The sequence below is a fragment of the Sinohyriopsis cumingii genome, chromosome 2 (genome assembly GCF_028554795.1).
Source record: "Sinohyriopsis cumingii isolate HCF-2022 chromosome 2, ASM2855479v2, whole genome shotgun sequence".
In the NCBI taxonomy this organism is placed as follows: Eukaryota; Metazoa; Mollusca; class Bivalvia; order Unionida; family Unionidae; genus Sinohyriopsis; species Sinohyriopsis cumingii.
Window position 1 is genome coordinate 67,423,318 of NC_142962.1, and position 23,534 is coordinate 67,446,851.

The 23,534-nt window shown below is 35.5% G+C and overlaps 1 protein-coding gene across 4 annotated transcripts; it reads left to right on the forward strand.

Annotated features, from left to right (window-relative positions):
- Nucleotides 1-7,588: 7,588 nt before the first annotated feature.
- LOC149805084 (uncharacterized) lies at nucleotides 7,589-22,115 on the forward strand. Of its 4 annotated transcripts, none has more exons than XM_089947215.1 (9): nucleotides 7,589-7,641; nucleotides 10,640-10,786; nucleotides 11,605-11,716; nucleotides 12,746-12,900; nucleotides 13,740-13,887; nucleotides 15,090-15,158; nucleotides 18,588-18,753; nucleotides 20,372-20,868; nucleotides 21,846-22,115. In XM_089947215.1, the coding sequence occupies exons 5-9, from the start codon at nucleotides 13,866-13,868 to the stop codon at nucleotides 22,004-22,006; spliced, it is 915 nt and encodes a 304-aa protein (XP_089803341.1). In that variant the 5' UTR covers nucleotides 7,589-7,641; nucleotides 10,640-10,786; nucleotides 11,605-11,716; nucleotides 12,746-12,900; nucleotides 13,740-13,865; the 3' UTR covers nucleotides 22,007-22,115. The 4 variants fall into 4 exon arrangements, with proteins under 4 accessions (XP_089803341.1, XP_089803349.1, XP_089803338.1 ...); XM_089947223.1 differs by lacking the exon at nucleotides 7,589-7,641 and adding an exon at nucleotides 8,130-8,403 and having other exon boundaries at nucleotides 12,746-12,860; XM_089947212.1 differs by lacking the exon at nucleotides 7,589-7,641 and adding an exon at nucleotides 8,131-8,403.
- Nucleotides 22,116-23,534: the final 1,419 nt, after the last annotated feature.

Consider the following 23,534-nt stretch of genomic DNA (forward strand, 5'->3'; position numbering starts at 1 on the left):
GCGGTTGTTCTTGTGGCGCTTGTGCTTGTGCTTGCTGCGGTTGTTCTTGCCGCGCTTGTGCTTGTGCTTGTACTTGCTGCAATTGTTCTTGCCGCGCTTGTGCTCGTGCTTGTGCTTGGTGAATTTGTTCTAGCCGATCTGGCACTATTCGTGTATGTTCCTCAATGTCTCTCAACACAGGAAGAATTCCGCGTTTCTTGATATCTGGATCTTTCACATCACCAAGAAAAACTTTTTCGGTTGTTTCGGTAACTGGCTTCAATAATTTCGACGATAACTCGGTAATACCATATTCTGTGTCTTCGTGCTCACGAACTTTTTTCTTAAATAATTCTTTTGCTGGAATAAGTTTACTTACTGCCGCTAATTGTTCTCGCGCTATTCTGGCAGAATGAGGCTCTCCAACTGTACTAGTTTTCCGACTCATATTATTTTCAAGTATATTATTTTAATGTGACGTAAAATGGACCAAAGCAGCCCCACGTTGCAACAAAAAATATAACACAAAAAATTATTCCCTGATTTTTATTTTCCTGTCTTGGACGCTATATTTACTAACACACACGGCGCGACCACCCGATGCATCCGGTCTGAAATGCACGAAAATTGATCTCCGTAGAAGGCCGTAAAAATGAAATCCGAGGCTTCTACGGAGAAAGTTCGCGTAGGAAGGTTTATTTTGCTTGGAAACGCTGGTCTGTTCAGCTTCCCTGCTGGTATATATACTTTTCAATGTATGTTTCATTTAATAATGTGCATTTATATTGTATATGGTATGGAGTATGCATGATGCTGCTCTTCCAAGTTTCATAACCAGTGACACTTTGCAAAGCCCACATACCCAAGTGGAAAATTCTTGAATGCCAAGTAACAGCTGTGCTTGGCATGACTAGTGATGAAACATCCAATGCCACCTAACTACATAAAATGTGCACTTACTTACCCAATGCCACCCAACTACAGGAAACGTGCACGCACTTACTATAAACCCAATGCCACCTATCTACAGGAAATGTGCACGCACTTACTATAAACCCAATGCCACCCGACTACAGGAAATGTGCACGCACTTACTATTAAACCCAATGCCACCCAACTACAGGAAATGTGCACGCACTTGCTACAAACCCAATGCCACCCAACTACAGGAAATGTGCATGCACTTACTACAAACCCAATGCCACCTAACTACAGGAAATGTGCACACACTCACTACAAACTCAATGCCACCCAACTACAGGAAATGTGCATGCACTTGCTATAAACCCAATGCCACTTATTTACAGGAAATGTGCATGCACTTACTACAAACCCAATACCACCCAACTACAGGAAATGTGCATGCACTTACTATTAAACCCAATGCCACCCAACTACAGGAAATGTGCACGCACTTGCTATAAACCCAATGCCACTCAACTACAGGAAATGTGCACGCACTTACTACAAACCCAATGCCACCCAACTACAGGAAATGTGCATGCACTTACTATTAAACCCAATGCCACCCAACTACAGAAAATGTGCACGCACTTGCTATAAACCCAATGCCACCTATCTACAGGAAATGTGCATGCACTTACTACAAACCAAATGCCACCCAACTACAGGAAATGTGCATGCACTTACTATTAAACCCAATGCCACCTATCTACAGGAAATGTGCACACACTTACTACAAACCCAATGCCACCCAACTACAGGAAATGTGCATGCACTTACTACAAACCCAATGCCACCCAACTACAGGAAACGTGCACACACTTACTATTAAACCCAATGCCACCCAACTACAGGAAATATGCATGCACTTACTATAAACCCAATGCCACCTATCTACAGGAAATGTGCATGCACTTACTATAAACCCAATGCCACCTAACTACAGGAAATATGCACGCACTTGCTATAAACGCAATGCTACCCAACTACAGGAAATATGCATGCACTTACTATAAACCCAATGCCACCTATCTACAGGAAATGTGCACACACTTACTATAAACCCAATGCCACCCAACTACAGGAAATGTGCACGCACTTGCTATAAACGCAATGCTACCCAACTACAGGAAATATGCATGCACTTACTATAAACCCAATGCCACCCAACTACAGGAAACGTGCACACACTTACTATTAAACCCAATGCCACCCAACTACAGGAAATATGCATGCACTTACTATAAACCCAATGCCACCCAACTACCGGCAATGTGCACGCACTTACTATAAATCCAATGCTACCCAACTACAGGAAATGTGCACGCACTTGCTATAAACCCAATGCCACCCAACTACAGGAAATGTGCATGCACTTACTATAAACCCAATGCCACCCAACTACAGGAAATGTGCACACACTTACTATAAACCCAATGCCACCCAACTACAGGAAATGTGCATGCACTTGCTATAAACCCAATGCCACCCAACTACAGGAAATGTGCACGCACTTGCTACAAACCCAATGCCACCCAACTACAGGAAATGTGCACACACTTACTATTAAACCCAATGCCACCCAACTACAGGAAATGTGCACGCACTTGCTATAAACCCAATGCCACCCAACTACAGGAAATGTGCATGCACTTACTATAAACCCAATGCCACCCAACTACAGGAAATGTGCACACACTTACTATAAACCCAATGCCACCCAACTACAGGAAATGTGCACACACTTACTATAAACCCAATGCCACCCAACTACAGGAAATGTGCACGCACTTGCTATAAACCCAATGCCACCCAACTACAGGAAATGTGCACGCACTTGCTACAAACCCAATGCCACCCAACTACAGGAAATGTGCACACACTTACTATTAAACCCAATGCCACCCAACTACAGGAAATGTGCACGCACTTGCTATAAACCCAATGCCACCCAACTACAGGAAATGTGCACGCACTTACTATAAACCCAATGCCACCCAACTACAGGAAATGTGCACACACTTACTATAAACCCAATGCCACCCAACTACAGGAAATGTGCACGCACTTGCTATAAACCCAATGCTACCCAACTACAGGAAATGTGCATGCACTTACTACAAACCCAATGCCACCTATCTACAGGAAATGTGCACGCACCTGCTACAAACCCAATGCCACCCAACTACAGGAAATGTGCACGCACTTACTATTAAACCCAATGCCACCCACCCAACTACAGGAAATGTGCACGCACTTGCTATAAACCCAATGCCACCCAACTACAGGAAATGTGCATGCACTTGCTACAAACCCATTGCCACCCAACTACAGGAAATGTGCACGCACTTACTATTAAACCCAATGCCACCCAACTACAGGAAATGTGCATGCACTTGCTATAAACCCAATGCCACCCAACTACAGGAAATGTGCATGCACTTACTATAAACCCAATGCCACCCAACTACAGGAAATGTGCACACACTTGCTATAAACCCAATGCTGCCCAACTACAGGAAATGTGCACACACTTACTACAAACCCAATGCCACCCAACTACAGGAAATGTGCATGCACTTACTATTAAACCCAATGCCACCTATCTACAGGAAATATGCACGCACTTACTACAAACCCAATGCCACCCAACTACAGGAAGTGTGCACACACTATTAAACCCAATGCCACCCAACTACAGGAAATGTGCACGCACTTACTACAAACCCAATGCCACCCAACTACAGGAAATGTGCACGCACTTGCTATAAACCCAATGCTACCCAACTACAGGAAATGTGCATGCACTTACTATAAACCCAATGCCACCCAACTACAGGAAACGTGCACGCACTTGGTATAAACCCAATGCCACCCAACTACAGGAAATGTGCATGCACTTGCTATAAACCCAATGCTACCCAACTACAGGAAATGTGCATGCACTTACTATAAACCGAATGCCACCTATCTACAGGAAATGTGCACGCACTTACTATTAAACCCAATGCCACCTAACTACAGGAAACGTGCACACACTTACTACAAACCCAATGCCACCCAAGTACAGGAAATGTGCACACACTTACTATTAAGCCCAATGCCACCCAACTACAGGAAATGTGCACGCACTTACTACAAACCCAATGCCACCTATCTACAGGAAATGTGCATGCACTTACTATTAAACCCAATGCCACCACACACTTACTACAAACCCAATGCCACCCAACTACAGGAAATGTGCACGCACTTACTATTAAACCCAATGCTACCCAACTACAGGAAACGTGCACACACTTACTATAAACCCAATGCCACCTAACTACAGGAAATGTGCACGCACTTACTACAAACCCAATGCCAGCCAGCTACATGAAATATGCATGCACTTACTACAAACCCAATGCCACCCAACTACAGGAAATGTGCACGCACTTACTATAAACCCAATGCCACCCAACTACAGGAAATATGCACACACTTGCTATAAACCCAATGCCACCCAACTACAGGAAATGTGCACGCACTTACTATTAAACCCAATGCCACCCAACTACAGGAAATGTGCATGCACTTACTATAAACCCAATGCCACCCAACTACAGGAAATGTGCACGCACTTACTATTAAACCCAATGCCACCCAACTACAGGAAATGTGCATGCACTTACTATAAACCCAATGCCACCCAACTACAGGAAATGTGCACACACTTACTACAAACCCAATGCCACCCAACTACAGGAAATGTGCACGCACTTGCTATGAACCCAATGCTACCCAACTACAGGAAATGTGCATGCACTTACTATAAACCCAATGCCACAAAACTACAGGAAATATGTACACACTTACTACAAACCCAATGCCACCCAACTACAGGAAATGTGCACGCACTTGCTATAAACCCAATGCTACCCAACTACAGGAAATATGTACACACTTGCTACAAACCCAATGCCACCTGACTACAGGAAATATGCACACACTTACTACAAACCCAATGCCACCCAACTACAGGAAATATGTACACACTTACTACAAACCCAATGCCACCCAACTACAGGAAATGTGCACGTACTTACTATAAGCCCAATGCTACCCAACTACAGGAAATATGCACGCACTTACTATAAACCCAAGGAAAGGCATCACCTGCTTCTTTATTTATTTTAATACCTTGTCTATCTATAAGGCTGTGAATGCAAAATATACATTGGGATAAGTACATGAATGACGATCAACACTGGAAGTAATTGCGTGATGTATACATCCATTTTTCGTTAAACGTTTTTTTTTTTTCTTCTGCTGTTTTGGAACAATATTTGCACACATACATTTTAGTTCTGAAACATGTTCTTCTGATTTTATGATTAAATTGTGTTAAAATTGTTAATTTTTCAATCATAAAACTACTGCGTACAAAACATTTTTGAACAAAGTCTTAATTTGTATGGATCAGCTGTGTATAGAAAATTAAAAGTTGGTGTTGAATTTGTTTAAATTGGTATAGGAACATTTACAGTCTTCTTCAGGTGTTGAACATAGGATATGCTCTCAAAAAGGTTCTTTTTACTATAAATTTAGTTTCATTCTGACTCAGTCATGACTCTCCAAACCCTAATGTAGTCTGTTCTATATTCACTCATGAGCACACTTCTACTTATAGCTGGTTGTAAGAAATCTAATACCGTCAGTTTCTCGTGATTAGTCAGGCTAGGTAGGACTCCAACACGTTTTTATGTTCTATGAGAAAAGAGTGATGAGAGATCGTACCCATTGGATTACATGGGGTGTTCTTGTTGCACCCCAAGTATTATGACATGTTCCTCAAAGTCTCCCCTATAATTGGGACAACCTTGTAGCTCTCTGAACTGGGCACCACTTTTCTGCCCGAATCCATGGAATATCTTTGTACACGCTATTTATTTCACAAAATTGATGAATTGTGAAATACTCATCTTTAAGGTTTTGTATAATTTATTTTGAAACTGGTATTATAGTTCCCATATATACCTGTATCGTTCACAACTTCTGTAGGGTCAATGTCGACAGAGTACATACCATTATTGTGTCCACTGATAGTTGAACTTACCATTGTCGAACCTGACAAAATCTTTGACTTCTTGAGGAATAGCTATTTAGATTTTGTTATAAAAATTGGATAAGATGTTTTAAGAATTGTATATTTCTTACATTTATCTTCCATTTTGCATACATTTTGCAGAACTTTAACACAGTTACGTTTTATGTTGTTGTACTTTATGTTTACATTATTTGGAAGGGTTTATATTTCTGAAGTTTATACAGTCTATTTTTACATTTTTTAACTAGTCGTTTCTTTGGCACCATATAGCTACTATTGTGCTGAGATGCCATAAAAGCTACTAATAGAATGTAGTTGTAGATCAGAATGAAATAATAAGGGACTGCTTGTCGATCTCACGAACAACTTGGTGAGAAACTTATACACTTGATATGAAGACTAAATGGGAACAGTGAACAATGCGCAGAATGAATTTACCCAGCTTCATAAAGTTGAATGCAGTGTATACACACAATCCATAAAGAGGTTAGGAAATATAAGGAATGAAAACACAAATGGAATTTAACATTAATATAAGAGCAAATGTTTTGTGGTTGTGTCATTGACCCCACTTTCCAAGGGTCGGGGATGCATGTCGTAGAATGGATTAACTTATCTTCATAAAGATTGATCCCAAGTGTAAAGAAAATCCATCAAAGAGTTAATGAAACAAATAAATGAAAATATTTGAACCAAGATCCAAAATTTTCTGTCAGTAACCTTAACCTAAGGGTCAAAGTCGCAAGTGTGTATATCACCGAATTTATTGTCCTAGCTTCATAAAGTTTCATTAAAAAATAAACAAAATGTGTCAACATGTATAGGAAACGCTTCTGTAATGTGTAAGTAGATTGGTCAGATAATCTTTCCTTCTTTTCTGACCTTAATTTCCTCTTTGTCCACTTGAATTTGTTCCGATAGTTGACTGAAATTTTATTTAAGCATATGATCTGCCATGATCGCAGTAAATATTCTTAAATTCTGTTGTTTTTTTAAAAAATTTGTTTTCCAAATTCTTCAACTTAGTCATTTAATACGAAATAAAAACAGCACATTATCTACTGTTTAATATTTATGTTATATTAGGTGTTATCAAAAGTCAAAAGCACATCCAAAAGCATTAATTCTTGTATTTTAATTACTTTGCAATGTTTCTTCAAACCTTTAATATATCTGAATGATTATAACTATATGCAAATTACCATATAAAGTTTATGAGATCTTCAAACTGTGTTGTAAAATTTATCCAAAATGTCCTGTGTGTATTTATTCATATTGAATTATTAATTCATTCATTCCTCATGCTGTACTGTCTACCCTGTTTTAACTGTCTCTGTTTTATTGAATGATGCTCATTTCCATATTATCATCAACAAAACTTACTCTATAAAGTAGCGTCATTCTTAAAGCATTGAGCTATATTTTGTGTAATATTTTAAATCAATTAATCAACAATTTTTTGGGGGGTTTGTTATTTTGTGATGCAACTCTCTTTGACCATCCTTTTGTCATATCCCCTTTTTTGGATCCTCTTACATGTCCTGATAGGAAGGCTAAACTGGAGAGCTTTAAGCTTGCAAACCCGAGCTCTGTCTACAAAACTGATAGAGGTAATATTATTTAGCATTATGTTCAAGAGGATTATTAGTGTAATAAATATGGAGTATGCGCATTTGGTTATAGTGGCCCGTTTTAAGGAATTCTTAGATTTATGAGATTACTTGTGTGATTATTGGAATTCGGCCCAATGGAAATATTCTTTGCCCGAAATAATTAGCCAATTATTTGAAGCAAACGTCATGGAGTGAAGGGTTAGTGAATTTCCATGATGCCATAGTTCACTAGTAGTGAATTCAGGCTAAAACGGAATGAATGTCCTTGTTGCAAGATAGTCCATATTAAAATCTAGTGGTGTACATTGGTGGTGTGACTGCAGTGGCAGTATTTACAGTAGGAAACCGGTAAATTACACAAGGGAATAAATAAGGGACTTGGCAGATACTGTTTATGTCACCATGGGGGAAAATATGGTGCAGTTATATTGGTGAAATGTGCCTGGAAGGCGTACATTGACTAGCCTAAGGTGGCGGAGTTAAAATAGTTCCCAGTGTTAAGGGATACTCGTATATTTCACCCCATACGACTGGAGTCACTCTCTTCAATAGGAAATATATCTCCTGTGTTAGTCTCTTTATCACTTGACACGGTATACCATTCTCCCGCAAGCGATTGTGTCAGACTCTCTTATAACTGACATTCAAATCGAGGCAAACTGTGTCAGCCAGCCTCTTCAACAAAATACTCTTCAGTGAAAGGAGATTCTAACAATCGGCCATTTTTCGTCAAGTTTGAAACATCGCAAGATACCAATGGTAAGTAGATACACAATAAAATTTAATGCTTTCTTTCGTTTTTACAGTGAAAGCATAAGATTAATTAATGCTTGTTCAGTTGTAAAATTTAAATGATGTAAATGTTTTATAATAATAGCATGTTACAGTAGTCCCTTAATTAATGGTCATGCAAAACATGATGCAGATTTGAACTAAAACGGATGATGATGATGATGGTCAGTCAGGCTTCTTTTTCTTAAGCACGATAAATGCAGTAGCCATAGAGCAAAAATGCTTATGGCATGGTCAGGTATTCATAGTTCTTTGTCCATTCATGAGTTAAAGTTTTTTAATACTTCTACTACGAATTACTACGAATTACTTGCAGGATTGCCATAAAACTCGTCGTACATCCTATTACCACGTTACTACTTTGAAAACATTCCCAAAAAAGCCAGAAAGTTTCATTGTACTTACTTCTTCAATTTCATTCATACTGCAGCAGTACTCAACGTTTGGTGCATTTATCACCGCAAATGAACTTATGTTCCGATTAATGAGAACGCCAAACAAAAGTGGCAGACGCAGGCTTAATGTTGAAAAAAAGGAATAACCTGAAGGATAAAAAGTTCTGACATAGGACCCTATTTATAATACTATCTCTTTTATAGTGCCAGTCTGATATTAACTATGACCATCATGGCAGCCATCTGGAAAAACTTGTCACTACTGTATTCCTCATAAAAGAAAATTCAGATCAACATGGGGTTTCAGCAGAAGACTCTTACGATATTAAGTTGGTACTAAATGAAAATGGTACCATTCTTACATCCATGATGGTTGCCAAATTAATTTCCTATCATTGAAAGCAGTGTGTGTGATTTGAAGTTTTAGTATAGCTTTAACAATTTTTCAGTCATATCGCTACAATATACAGTGCAGCAGTTTATAGTGATGTCTAGTACCAGGTCATCATGCCGCAGACATGTAGCATGATGTCCCACCCAGTCACATCCTTACACCAGGCCGACCAGCCCTAACACTAACCTCTTCATGCTGAGCGCCTAGTGAGGCAACTGTTAGTACCATTTTAATAAGTCTTTGGTATGACGCAGCTGGGGTTCGAACCTGCGACCTCCTGCATCCAAGACAGCTGCTCTAACCACCAGGCCACCAGAGCCATCGCAGTTTGAATTAATGTAATCATGAAACTTGGACTGTGCTTTCAGCAGGAACAAATATGGCCATGACACTGGTTGATTTGAAAACCTAGTTATCAGTCAAGATTATCAGATTAACACTTAGCAGGTAGAAACAAGAAATGTCTTTAATATGAATTCATGGAAATTTGTTTGGTCCTGGTGTGTCAGCTCCTTGGAAGGACTCTTTCATTGTTGTTGTTGTTTTTTTGTTCCTGCTGCTGCTTTTAAATAGAAATCCAGGTTTCCAACAGTCTGAGAAGGTTTTCAACTATTGGAAGCAGCAGTGGGAAAAGGTGTAGGTTGAAGCTGTTTACAGGATATTTTGATTCTACACCTTAGAACTTTAAATTATGTCCATTAGTTGTACCTTATAACTTTAAATGCTGTATATTCTGTTACTGCAATTCTGTTTCTTAGTGTATACATGCTTGTTATTACTTTAGACTAGTTTTAAAAAAGAAACACATGGCAGGAATGATTCAATAGATATTCATGAAGTTTCTATTTATTGTAGACCAAAGCAGTTTTTTGACTTCTAAACAGATCATTTTGTGATGCAAACCTTGCTACTGTTAAATTTCAGAGAGCCATTGTTCCTGTATGGAAACTGAAATACTTGATGACCTAAAACCACAAGTTTTACCAAAATTTTTCTTTTTCTTTTGTATTTTGCAAACATGCCCAAATTTATAAACAAATGAGTCACAATTGTTTTAAAATTTATAATGATATGTTTAAGGAGTAAGTTCTTAAATGATCAGTCAATTCAAAATGACATGCAATGTGGCTCCAGTATGCATGTAGAATTTTGGCATTTGTTTTATTATAGTTATTATTCTTAACCCACATTCTCTGTTATTGATATTATCATTATTAGTATTACTATATTTTGATTTGTTGATATTATCATTATTAGTATTACTATATTTTGATTTGTTGATATTATCATTATTAGTATTACTATATTTTGATTTGTTGATATTATCATTATTAGTATTACTATATTTTGATTTGTTGATATTATCATTATTAGTATTACTATATTTTGATTTGTTGATATTATTATTCAACAGAGTTCAGAGCGGACAGCAATTTCAACAGAACAGCTTGTCATCCTTGAATCCCTATGGCATAGGTGGATGACAAGCAAGGCGAAGAAATGTAACCTTTTGATATTGGAGGCTGTGTCAGAATCAGGATTGAATGAAAAGGTGGTGAAGGTAAAAGTATTTTGTCATTACTGTGGTGATAGTTCATTATAACAAAGCAGTTACTACATTTTTTCCAAAATTTAACATTTAGAATTTTCAATCAAAAGTGTTGTTGATGTTTATATTTCTTATAAATTAATGAGTATCACTTGCATTAATTTTATCACTGTTACTGCAAACCTTAAAAATTTAAGTGAAAATGAAGTTGCCTCATACAACTGTCTTGATTAATAATATCAGTACTTATAGGTGATCATAAGGCATTAAAATGCTGTAAACATTTTAGATTGTCTTGCTCATTATAACTCAATCATTTAACATCACATGATTACCCGTCATTTAACTTGATGTAAGAGTGGGGAAACATTTATAAAGAAAAGAGTGTTTTTTGTTTTGTGGTTTAAGAACATTTTTTCAGAACATGATAGACTGTATATAGTGGCTATTATATTTGGTGGAGGAAGAACCCCTGAACCATGGGATGCTAGTGGCAAGATTTCTCACATGCCCATTTTGACTGGCATGAATCAAACTGACAATGACAGAGGTGCGATATTAATGATCTTTGACCAATCAGCATTCCAGGACCCTCTATAAGGAAAATAAAACATCACTTTTCTCAGTTTGGTCAATGCATAGAATTTATCATACCTTGTTAAAAGCTACAAATGGTTATTGTTACTTTTGAAATAAATGTTGTCATTCCCATACTTAGCAAAATTAAGTCATGTTGCTAGCTAATATCTAAGTGCTTAAGTTTTGTAATTGCCAATATATCATCTCTTTGGATTGCATAAGTATAAAAATCAAAATATTTTACAATTCAGGACTGGATTGGAAACACTTCTAGGAAGAAGAATAACAGACATTACTCTTGCTCAAAAGGTTTCTACAGCAAAGGTGTCTCTGGATATAACCTGTTTGTTAAAAAAAACAAAGGTACAGTTGTATTTTTTTTGCCTTGTTAATTGTCAACACTTTAATTGCTTAAAATGAAATTGTTTTGTGTAAATTTTATTCGTAAAAAAACTTTTAATGCATTTTTGGTCCATTTCTTTGCATCAAACATAACTGAAGCTCTGATTAAATTTTGAGCACATTAGTAATGGGCTAGAATATAAAGTTTGGATTTTTTTCCATAAACACTGATTAAATGAAATGTGTTTACTGTATTCTGACATAAAGGGTTTAATTCACACTTAGTGAAACAAAATAGAAATATTTGCCAAAAGTGAAAAATATAGTGATAAACTGACACATGTAACATATGTCAGCAGTAATTCATTTTAAAATGGGAAATACTTTTGCAGGGGTTACAAACTTATATATATATAAGGTCACAATCACTATACCAGAAAAAAAGACGTAGGTTTTCCCTTCACCTTTCCTATAGGAATAATGCTCTGAATCTTCTAATCTGCTAATTCTTAAATGTTTTCTCAATCTCTCTTTTATTGACATTATCAAGCTATTACATTTTTCCAATGAATGTTACAACTGTTAATAGTTCTAGACTCCTCCAGTCATGCACTGCATTTTTTCTAAAATCATTTTAGCATGTATATTGACATCTGTTAACCCAATAACTGTTTTATCTTTAACACTTTAATGATGTTCTCCAATTATATTTTCAGTCACTTGTGTGTTTGGTATTTAACTTGTTCTGAATCAGCACTACCTTTGGTAGAAATTACTTCGTGCTACTTCAGCTGTGAAGTAGATTATTCTATCAGCACAAATAGTCAAACATAGCTCCTTGATTGAAAACACTCAACTGTATACAAAAACTTGTTTTTTTCATTTCACATGAAATCACAGATATTTTGATTTATATGCACAACTTTTTTATACACACATATGCACTAACACACTTTTAACACCCAATTACATTTCCTTAATTTATATCTTTTAGTAACATATGTATATATTCTTGCTAGATGCATCTTGTATGATTTTATTGATTTACAGATAAATTTTCAAGTATTGCTGGGCAGCTGGGTGGAAATTGCTTCCACAAGAAAAAAAAAACGTTATGTTCATGAGGCACGCCAGGTACCTAAAGAGCTGTTTATGAAGAGCCCAAGTAAGCCAGATACTTTCTGCTTAAAAAGTTGTCTGATCTTGTAAGTACAATGCAAAAAGTATTGTATTCACCTTTTTTCATTGTTTAATTTTTCTTCAAACTTTATAACTTTGTACATAGATTGCTAGTGCGGTAACTGTTTGCATGATGGATAGTTTTTAGGCCCCTTACTTGGGGGTATCTAAGAGGTGGTCAGAGTTGAGATATACCCAGGTTTCATTTACAATGACATTTTCATTTTATTGAAGAAAATTGTAACCATGCACTAATAACCTGAAGAACTACTGCGTATGTAGTAGTGTCAGGGTGGGTGTGGGCTTAATAAAAAGCATGTTCATTGCCATGCCAAACCATACTAGTTTTCCTATAATATTACAAAAACAAGTTAACCTGCAACCCATTAATACCAGATATACAGTATATTGAAACCTTTACTATGTTATGGTAAAGGTTATTTTTAAGAATTAACGAATGGGGAGGGGAGGGGCACATCAGATGTAATCCAGACCGTACTGCGTGTTTTAAGTTTTCAGTGAAAAAAAGTTTAATGTTTTGGATGATGTTTAGTAATTGGCACTCCAAAGTCCCATTTTACCCTAATGTTTTCTGTTATTGAATAGCTAATCATATTTATCAATGTAGTTGATATAGTCACATCTATATATATCAATGCTTTTGAAAAAATTTAAAACTATGATTGAAGATAGGATCAGATGTGATGAAAACAATTCACTGAGTGACAGTTGACATTACAGTCACATAAATAAATCTCTTATATATGAAGGCAAGCTGAATAAACATTTATATTATATTTGCATCCTATTTCATGATATTACATTTTAATCTGGGCTGTACAAATTAAATTCACTTAAATTATAGGTTCAAGAGCTGCACAAAGTTGGTGTCTCACTTGCCTGCCTAGGTTATATTGATGCTGAACAAATTGAACTTGGTGCTGGACAGGTATTGCAGTATTTCAAAGAAAGGCCTCACATCCAATTGGAAATGCTTTCCTATTGCTCTAAAGGTAAGTTTAACTGTCACACTAAAAATTGATTACATCAAGTAATTTTATTTATTCATGGGTAGCAAATCCTCCATTGTGATGTTATTGGTTTTGTGTGTGTGTGTGAAAAAATATAGTTCAAGCATGACATGCCATTTTTTTGCCTTCTGCATGATGCAAGACCCACAAAAACTTGTATTCAGGAGTAGATATATTATTACTTAATTTGAGACAGGGTGGTGTAATTTGTTTTAAATGCTGAGTATTATAATTTTAATGTATGTTATTCTAATTTGAGGGAGTGTGATATCCGATGAAGCCCCCAAAAGTTCTTTTCCAATACATTACAGTGAGTGTGTGTGTGTGTGTATATATATATATATATATATATATATATATATATATATATATATATATATATTGAAATTTGAATGGCTCTTTGCCAGAAATTTCTTCCTAAAGGCAACATGGTCACTATATATTTGTGTAAAATTTCATATTAAAGCATTCAAAGGAGGTCTAAAAAAAGTTGTGATGCCAATGAAGACAATAATGTAATGATAACGAAAATATGCCTTGTTTAGTTTTAGATTTGTTGCTGTGTTAGTAGTATCCTTCCATAACTCATTGGTTCCATCTAAAACTGATTAATGTTACAAGTCTTTTTTTCCATAAAAAGTACAGTGTGGTATTTCACCTAGCAACAGTAATATATTGCACTCTATTATTTATAAAAGTTAATAATTAATTAATAAATTCTCTTACTCAGTAATATGGAAAACTTTATTGATTGCCATTTCTGCTAGTTAAATTGTATTTGATCAGGTCCACAACACCCTTTGTAGGATAAATAAAGTTAGTTGTTTCTATTACAATGTTCTTTCTCTGGCCTAGGTGCACATACTTTCATTGATAGTCAGATGTACTGGTTCTGTGATGTGAGGGAATAATGTAATGTCTGTTGTACAAACTCTAGGGAATTTGTTCATATATTGTTTTTTATAAGAGCAAGAGATACACTTTCATACCTGTTTTGTCTTGTGCTTTGTGACTATAGAGCATTTAAACAGTTGGGAAAATATAATGACTAAATAGATGCAGAAGGATTAGTATGTGTTTTGGTAACTTAGCTTCAAAAAGTAAGCTGTCTTATTGCATCCTGTTGTTATGTCTGTGTTATAAATGTTGTATTTTCTTGATTATTTATATATTTAATTTTACAGACACTGACAACAAGATGGATGTGAAGGAATTGCGTGGACAGGTGCAAGACCACTTGAATAATTTATACTGTAAGTAATTGCTTACTGAGCTTTCAGATTTTCTTTTGGCTAATAAAGTAATCTCACTGATCAGTGAATATTTGTCCACAACAGATATTCCTGATACAATGTGGCATTTTAGAAACTATAGTTATATATTATAATTAAAATACTAATATTGCATTGTTAGATATTGTTTCGTACAGGGTTTGTTAAAAAATGAAATAATGATAACTTTCAGTGTGTTATATTTGGATAATATTAGGAGTTCTAATACTATTCAAAACACTTTGATCTGTAATTCATATGTGTAAGTACAAATATTTGCAATACTATAGAAGCAGTGTTTGATCCGAATGCGCAATATGTGCCATATTTGTTGTAGAGCATATAGGCCTTATCAGGGCTCTCAGCAGAATATCCGAATGATGAGTCCTTGGCTCTTAACTTTTGGATTGTGGAACTGACTAGTCAGCTGGCTATATCTGAAAGTCCCTGACATAAATTTGAGTGTCCCTCTGTTTTGAAAGGATGAAAGAACAATGAAAAGTAAATGGTCATTATTTTAATAATATCAGGATTGAATTCTTGGCTATTTATAATATCACACACAAAGAAAATATTTTTTAGTAAATAGAATGTTATGTTTAAACACTATACATATTAATTTTTGTCTTAAAAATGTATCCCCACAACATTATTTAAAATCCACCAAAAATACAAATAATAAAATTGTTCACATTTACTTTCAATCACTGGGAGTGCTGTGTAGTTATCTCAGCTTAAATAGAATCTACATTTCCACCAAATAAGCTTATAAGAACAAACGCTTACCATTACACTGTACCATATATGAATGTGAAGTACCATCATTAAATTAAACAGAAGAAATGGAAACAATAGGCATGCAGCATATAAGCTATGATGTCATAGCTCAGCATCCTCGAAGTGGGGTTACTAATATTAGCACTAGCATCATATGTGAAAACATACCACCAATTCAGAATAAATATGTAAATTAGTAAACAGTGTTAAATACCTTACAAGTTGATCCTAAGGAAATAAATGGGGTTGTAATGTGGGCTTTTTCAAAAAATAGTTGGCACATGTATTGTTCCTAAATGCATGTAGCTTAAGACTGTAGTTTGAACGGTTGTAGCAACAAATTATCACACACTTTAGGTACTCATACTCAAATATCACTAATCAAATGGAAGTTTCACCTTTTGTTATTTTTGTTTTTCTTCCTTTTATTGGTTCATTTTCGTAAGTCCATTTCAAGGAAAATGAAAACAGATTTTGCTGACTTATTTTGCAAGTCTACATACTTACTTTTCTGCACACTTTGATAAGTTTATTTTTACTGTAGTGCCCTGTAGAATTCACAAATACTTAAATAAAATTGATTATTATTGGCATATCGATGATTTTACAATATTGTCAAAATCATACCCTGGATGATTTATATCTGTCATTCATGTCATTTTTGGGGTGAATATAAGCAGCAATATTTTTCTGCAGAGTTTTCTTTTCATTAACAGTAAGTGATATATTTCTGAGACTGATACACAGCGACTGGAAATGTTTTGTTTTAGCCACAAAATAACACCTATTAATTTTTTTATGTAAATGAGGTTCCCAGTGCACTAAAACATGATAAGGAAGGTGGATTTGTTGAAGGGTCCAAAGAAACATCATTCACAGTACAATTTTTTTAAAACCATGTTGCTTTTTTACTTCATTATTAAACTTACAAATAATGATATCCTTTTATTTGCAAAAGATACGATAGTGCATCTGTGTCACTTATCTGGACATGTACCAAGTATTTGGAAAACTAGGAGGAAATATGAATTTTACATTTGTGTGGAAAACGTGCACCATAACTTTTGCATACCACTTCTACAAATTTTCATTTGATTGAAAAGTGCATTGCTATGAAATTGATTTCATTTGCACAGTTTTACAATTTAAAACTGAAACTCTTTGGGAATATAAGAGTGTCAAAATCAAATATTTTTACTAGCATTTTCTTTTGTAACTATTTATCATAAACTAGCAAATATATATCATAATGGAATGGAACAGTTGATGGGCTTTTATACCGTTATTAGAAAAATGTTAAATTCTGCTTCAGATAGAAAGGTAGTAGACTTTGTATAACGCCTAATCTTTAGAAGCTCTAAGCGCTTTACAACATTAGACAACACCTATAAGATAAAAAACATATAATGATATGATTACAAAAACAAACACCATGAAATTAGAAAACATTAAAAAAAAACATGGTGAGAGGTAGGATACATTATTAGGTCTTTAAGTTTGTTCTTGCAGTTGAAATAAGTGAGTTTTGAGAGCCCTTTTGAATGTGATCACTGTCTTTGTGATTAAGTTCAGTAGGCAATTCATTCATTGCTGGGCCCTGGTATACAAAAGAACGCTGTCCATATGACTTTGTTTTCATAGTGGGAATAATGAGTATACGATTGTCAGAAGAGGAGCGTAAGTATCTTGCTGGTGTGAGATTGGATAGGTATGTTGGACTAGAGTCCAACAGTGAAACGTAGCACAGAGAACAAATTTTGTGTTTGATTCTGGATCGATTGAATAGCCATTGTAGGGTACAGAACAGCGGGGAGGTGTGCTCTGATTGTGGTACTCTAAGTATGATCCGAGCAGCTGTGTTTTGAACTTTTTGAATTTTCTGGAGCAGATATTGAGATGAACCAGACAGAATTGAGTTACAATAGTCCAGTCTTGAAAGTACTAATGAGCACACAAGTGTTTTAGTGGCATCAACTGAAAGATGTTTGCGAATTGAGCTGATGAACACTTTTACAGGTAACTTCAGTCTGTCACCTACATAAGCACAGCAAGTTTTATAGCATTATGGTAAATTCACTTCTGCTATACCTTCGAGGTTATTGCTCAAATGACCACAGTGTTCCTAATTTGCATATAAATTTGGAATGGATGGTATATGGCAGCTCTCTGAAGTTTTCCATCCTAGTGTTATATAGTGTCACTGGTTTTAACATGAGCCATATTCATACTTCCACTACATCTATACTTCTTCAAAGCCTTAATGACCTTCGGTATCTTCTATTTATTGAAGCTCCAAAGTTCCATATATTTAGTAATGGAAATAGAAGTGATGTGTAAGCGAACTCTACAGGTTTATATAAAATCGACTAAATGGGGTTCACTTTCTTTAAGACAAGTGTGACAAAATTTTGTACAAATGTAGAGCCTATTAAGGTCACTCTTTGTCCCCATGAATGACCAACTGCTATTATGAGGATACCTTGTCATCAAAATTGGGTGACTTTCAATAGCAGGAGGACCATGCACATGTATGTAAAAAAACATGTATAGATGTAAATATATATGTATACATGAAATTAACAGTTACGTTTTTATGTCAATATGGATCACAAGTCTATTATGTTTTACTTGCAGCTAAAGCAGTAGGGAAGCACCAGAAATTTCCCTATAAGAAGGTAGCTGCAGGGCAGATAAGGATTGAGGGGCTGCCAGAGGATGTGTTGCCACTTCAGCTTCCCTCCCATTATGGAGAAAGGAGACTGAAAGCCTTTCTTAAATGTCAGGAAATTAAAGTGCAAAAGTAAGATCTTTTCTTTGAAACAACCCAAAAAGTTATTTTTGGGTTAGAAATATTGTCTTGTCTGTTTTTACTGTCAATATAATGTCATCTTCCCTGCAGGTTTTACCAAGGTCAGATTGTCATGATTTTCTTCATATCTTTTTTCTGGTATAAATTTATCATATACAGTAAAACCTGTCTTGAGAGACCACTGCTATGAGAGACCACCTGTTTTGAGAGACCAGGATCTTCATGCACAGATTTATTGATTACATAAAGTTATGACCTGTTATGAGAGACCACCTGTCTTGAGAGACCATTATTTTTTGGTAGAAGGGGTGGTCTTTCAAGACAGGTTCTACTGTACCTTTTTAAAAACCAAACTTACATAAATAATTGCAATTCAAGATTCACCTGTATGTTAGACTATCTATCTATCTATCTACCTGTCTGTCTGTCTGTCTGTCTATCTATCTGTCTGTCTTTCTGTTTATTATAATAAAGGGAAAGCATTTTTGCTGTAGAGTGATCAACCATAATTGCAATTTAGAATTTATTATCATTTTCATATGAACTCTCTGATTCACCAGAGTATCCTAGAATCAGTTACTTCAGAAAGTACCTTTCCTTGCTACACTTGTACATTTAGTTTGCTTTGGTTTTGGGGATTTAACACAACTTTTTGCACTTGATAAAACTTTACATGACAGCCAGTATATATTGTATGGGGAGAACCCCAGAAAAATCCTTTGAAGAACCAATAACACCAACAGAACGTGAATGGCAAAATTTCTTACATACTCACTTTTGCCTAACCAAGACTGAAACCCATGCTGACATATGTGAGATGTCATCATGTCAGTGATATGTAAAGGCAAGCCCATTAGACCACTTGACCCCCTCCCATATGCTTGAATTGAACAGCCCTGATAAATGAATGATGTTAATATAACAAGATATAATCTGGGTCATAAAACCTCAAACATTGCAATGGTTATACCATTTGTGTTGCTTCATACATACATTTTCTATGGATAGTCAAGCTTTATACTGGCACACCCAAGCAATCAAGCTTGCCAACTGGCTGATGCAACATTGTTCAACCAATCACAAATTCAGAATCTATGAAACAGATAGATTTATGTCTCCTTTGAAATGGATAAATACACATCTTTCTTCCAAGTTTTCATGCTGAAAGTGTTTTGGAACAAATTAGTATATATGTGAATGACTTTACTCTGAAACAATTTTTGATTCGATTTACTGTGTACAGTTTTTGTGGCCAGGTAAAGAAATTGTCATAAAACAATGGATACAGCACAATATGTCAGTGTATGATAATCTTTTTTCTTATAGTGCTATTTCCTTTTGTGTAAAATATACAGCTTCAAAATAAATTGATGAATTTTTTTAGAAAATGCTTTTTTTAATCCAAAAAGCATTGTCTTTGTGAAATATTCTTGAAAATTCACATATATGGAAAATATGTCATGACTTTAAGTCATGGCTGACACTTGCTTCCTCTCACTATTTTTGATAAATCTTATTTGACTTATTGCAAAGAATGGCATTTGTGAACGGTTATCTAGGATGGTAGCAATACAATGTCTAATCCACTACTTCTCATCTCACCTTTCAGTATGGATACAGCTGTACACACAGACAGTGAATATTCAGGCATGATCCAAGATCCTACGAACAGTCTGGTTTTGACTGAATTTCAAACCACTGCTGTCTCACATACCATTTTACCAGCACTGAACAACATTTCACCAACCACACACTTCATACAGTCAGCACCCATTGAAATTCCACCAATCTCACATACCAATTTACCAGGCCTGAACATCATTACACCAACCAGACACAACTTCATACAGAAAGCACCCATTGAAATTCCATCAGTATCACATACCATGTCACCACCAGTGCAAACCACTTCACAGTTCACCTCCATAGCACCACAATCCATACATGACTCTACCAGTACACAAGAAACATATATAGAAACCATCAAAAGACTTACAGATAACCAAGTAGAACAGACAGAAAGTAATTCACAATGGACAAAAGCAAAAGCAAATCCTGGATCTCCTGATGCGTGTTTGAAAAGAAAATTGGAGCATACAAATTTGGGTAAGGATGGAATTAATACTTTCTCCCGAGTGTTATACTTTAAATAAATTTGTCTCATTATTAACAACATCAGTGATAAGGACTATCCAAGTCATGAATATTGAGCATGTTTCCCCTAATACAGTCAAGTTAAATATAATATCATTTTCAACTATATATAATATACTATTTTTTCTTTGCTATGCAATCTCACTCTACTTGAATGGTGAGTTTGTCAACAGTAATGCTAAGGGTTTAGGAAATGTTTACAAGGAACCAGGAGGCTGAAACCTCGCATCAGAAGAGAAAATGTGTGTTTCCAGTCAACAGACTATCCCTGTTTTTCATTGCCAACCCTAGAACATTTTCCCTCCATGGTAAAAAAAATAAAAATAAAAAATAAAAAAATTCCGAAATTATTTGGTACATCTAATTGACTAATTGAGTGGGTTGAGCCCAGTACTTGAACTGCTTAGTATATTATATATTTACTAATCATTATAATATAAATAATGTTTAAAATAAAAATAAAAAATACCTAGCTACCCTAATTTTAAAACAAATGCAATAACCAGGTCATGTATATATTAATACAAATAAGCATTCAAAATGTCTTTTGTCTGCTGCTAGTAATTTTTTTAAAGCAAGTTTACATTATTTTAAGAGTGAAAATTAAAAACTAATAATTGAAAAATAAGGCCACAGTCACCAGATCTTAATCAAGTTTTGGAAACCACAAAAGGTATATAAATATTAAATTTGGTTTGGTTTAGAACATCAGTTTTTGAGTTATGTACTTGAATGTGAAACACTGATGGACAGCAAAATACCAGTAATTGTCATTCTCAATGCTGGTGGGGGGTACATGGAAGAAAATATAAAAAAAAATACTAGCAACTTTTTGTCCAGAAAAGCCATATAAACATTCTGGTACTAAAGTTACAACTCATCAGAATATGTATATAAGGTGAATTATGTAAATTTATTTTGCTTTTCAGAAGTCTATAGCGTGAAAGCGATCCATGCACAGAGAAAGAGAAGAGGCATTCACCAGTATCTAGTTGAATGGGAGGGATATACTATGAAGGAGGCTACATGGGAGCCTAAGAGGAATATTCCAGAAGAAATCATAACTAGTCTGTGGAAAAAAATCACATAGCATCAACAAGGAATAAAAGTTTCTATTCAGTATTTCTCACAACTTTGTCTTCTTACTGAATTTACTAAACTGAATAAAAAGTTCTAGTGCTTTTGTTCATCCCATGATATTTCTGAATTGAGACCTTTTCAGTGCCCCAACCTTTTATTACAAGCTTTGTTCTTGTTTTAGTTTCACATTTGCAATGGTTTAACAAGCAGACAGTTTTGTTATAGTCTCATTTTTAGCTGCACTGGTCATAGAGTATGCAGTGTTTGTTTGATCCACCATGCATCTATCCATTAGAACAAGTTTGTTATCACTACTCCTAAAATACTTGGAGGATTGCCATGAAACTTTGCAGGAATATCTATCCCACAGTCTTCTTAGTCCTACATGAAAATGGTGTTGCTCGGACATCCAATACAGCCACCATAGCACTCATCTTGAAACATTTGTATTGCCACTTGCACATTGACATGGGGTTTCTGTCATATGACTTGTTATGATACCTATTTTTGATATGGGCTTTCTACCATATGACTTGTTATTCAGTCCTAAGTTAAAATGTTCCTTATCTGATGTCAGTTATGGTTTCCACAGCAGCCATCTTAAAACTATCACTAGTCCTCCTGAATGAATGGTCATTTCAACATAGGGTTTTCATGTAAAGCCTTCTTATGATGTCATATTGTCCTAAATGAAAATGGTAGCAGTCTGATGTCCAGTATGGCTGCTACAGCATGCATCTTTAGAATATTGTTCATGCCGCATCTCCTGAACAAAAAGTAATATTGACAAGAGGTTTTCACCAGAAGACTTATTATGATGTATAATTAAAAAGCTTGTTTTAACCACTGATCTTAATTGGAATGTCATTTTAACATCAAGTTTTCATCTTTATGGTGTCTACTTAGTTACCAAATGAAAATAGTGCAAATTTTGACTTCCAATATAACCAACACACCAGTTAATTTGAAACTATTTTTATCACTGACAAAAATCAGATATGGTTTCAGTAGTCAGCATTTAAAGGAAGAAATTGTCTAAAACTGAATTCCTGAAAATTCTTTACACCCTGTAGAACATCAGCCATACTGAAGGTCTTAAGCTTCATTTCATTTCGTCTGTATTGTAAAACTACATATCCTGGAACATCTACATAGAAACATTCTGTATGGTGCAAGAGCATGCACATGCACTGACCAAAGAATACAGTTAGATAGTTGCTGTGTTAAATTTATTTATATTTGAGTGTGTGTGTGTGATTTGGATTTTTAATGTAGCTATAACAATTTTTCAGTCATATTTCAACAACGTCTGCAGTGTGACAGTTTATAGTGATGTCTAGCACTGGAGCATCATGTTGCAGATATGTAGCATGATGTCCCACCCAGTCACATTATCCTAACACAAGGCTGACCAGTCCTAACACTAACCTCTTAATGCTGAGCGCCAAGCAAGGCAGCTGTTAGTACCGTTTTTAGAAGTCTTTGATATGGCTCAGCCGGGGATCGAACCCACGACCTTCCACAGTCCAACCACTAGG

Coding starts and splice junctions, on each gene's coding strand:
- LOC149805084 (XM_089947215.1), top strand. CDS start 13,866: ATGCTTTCCTATTGCTCTAAAG. Junction 15,159..18,587: donor CCACTTGAATAATTTATACT/GTAAGTAATTGC, acceptor TTTTACTTGCAG/CTAAAGCAGTAGGGAAGCAC. Junction 18,754..20,371: donor CAGGAAATTAAAGTGCAAAA/GTAAGATCTTTT, acceptor CTCACCTTTCAG/TATGGATACAGCTGTACACA.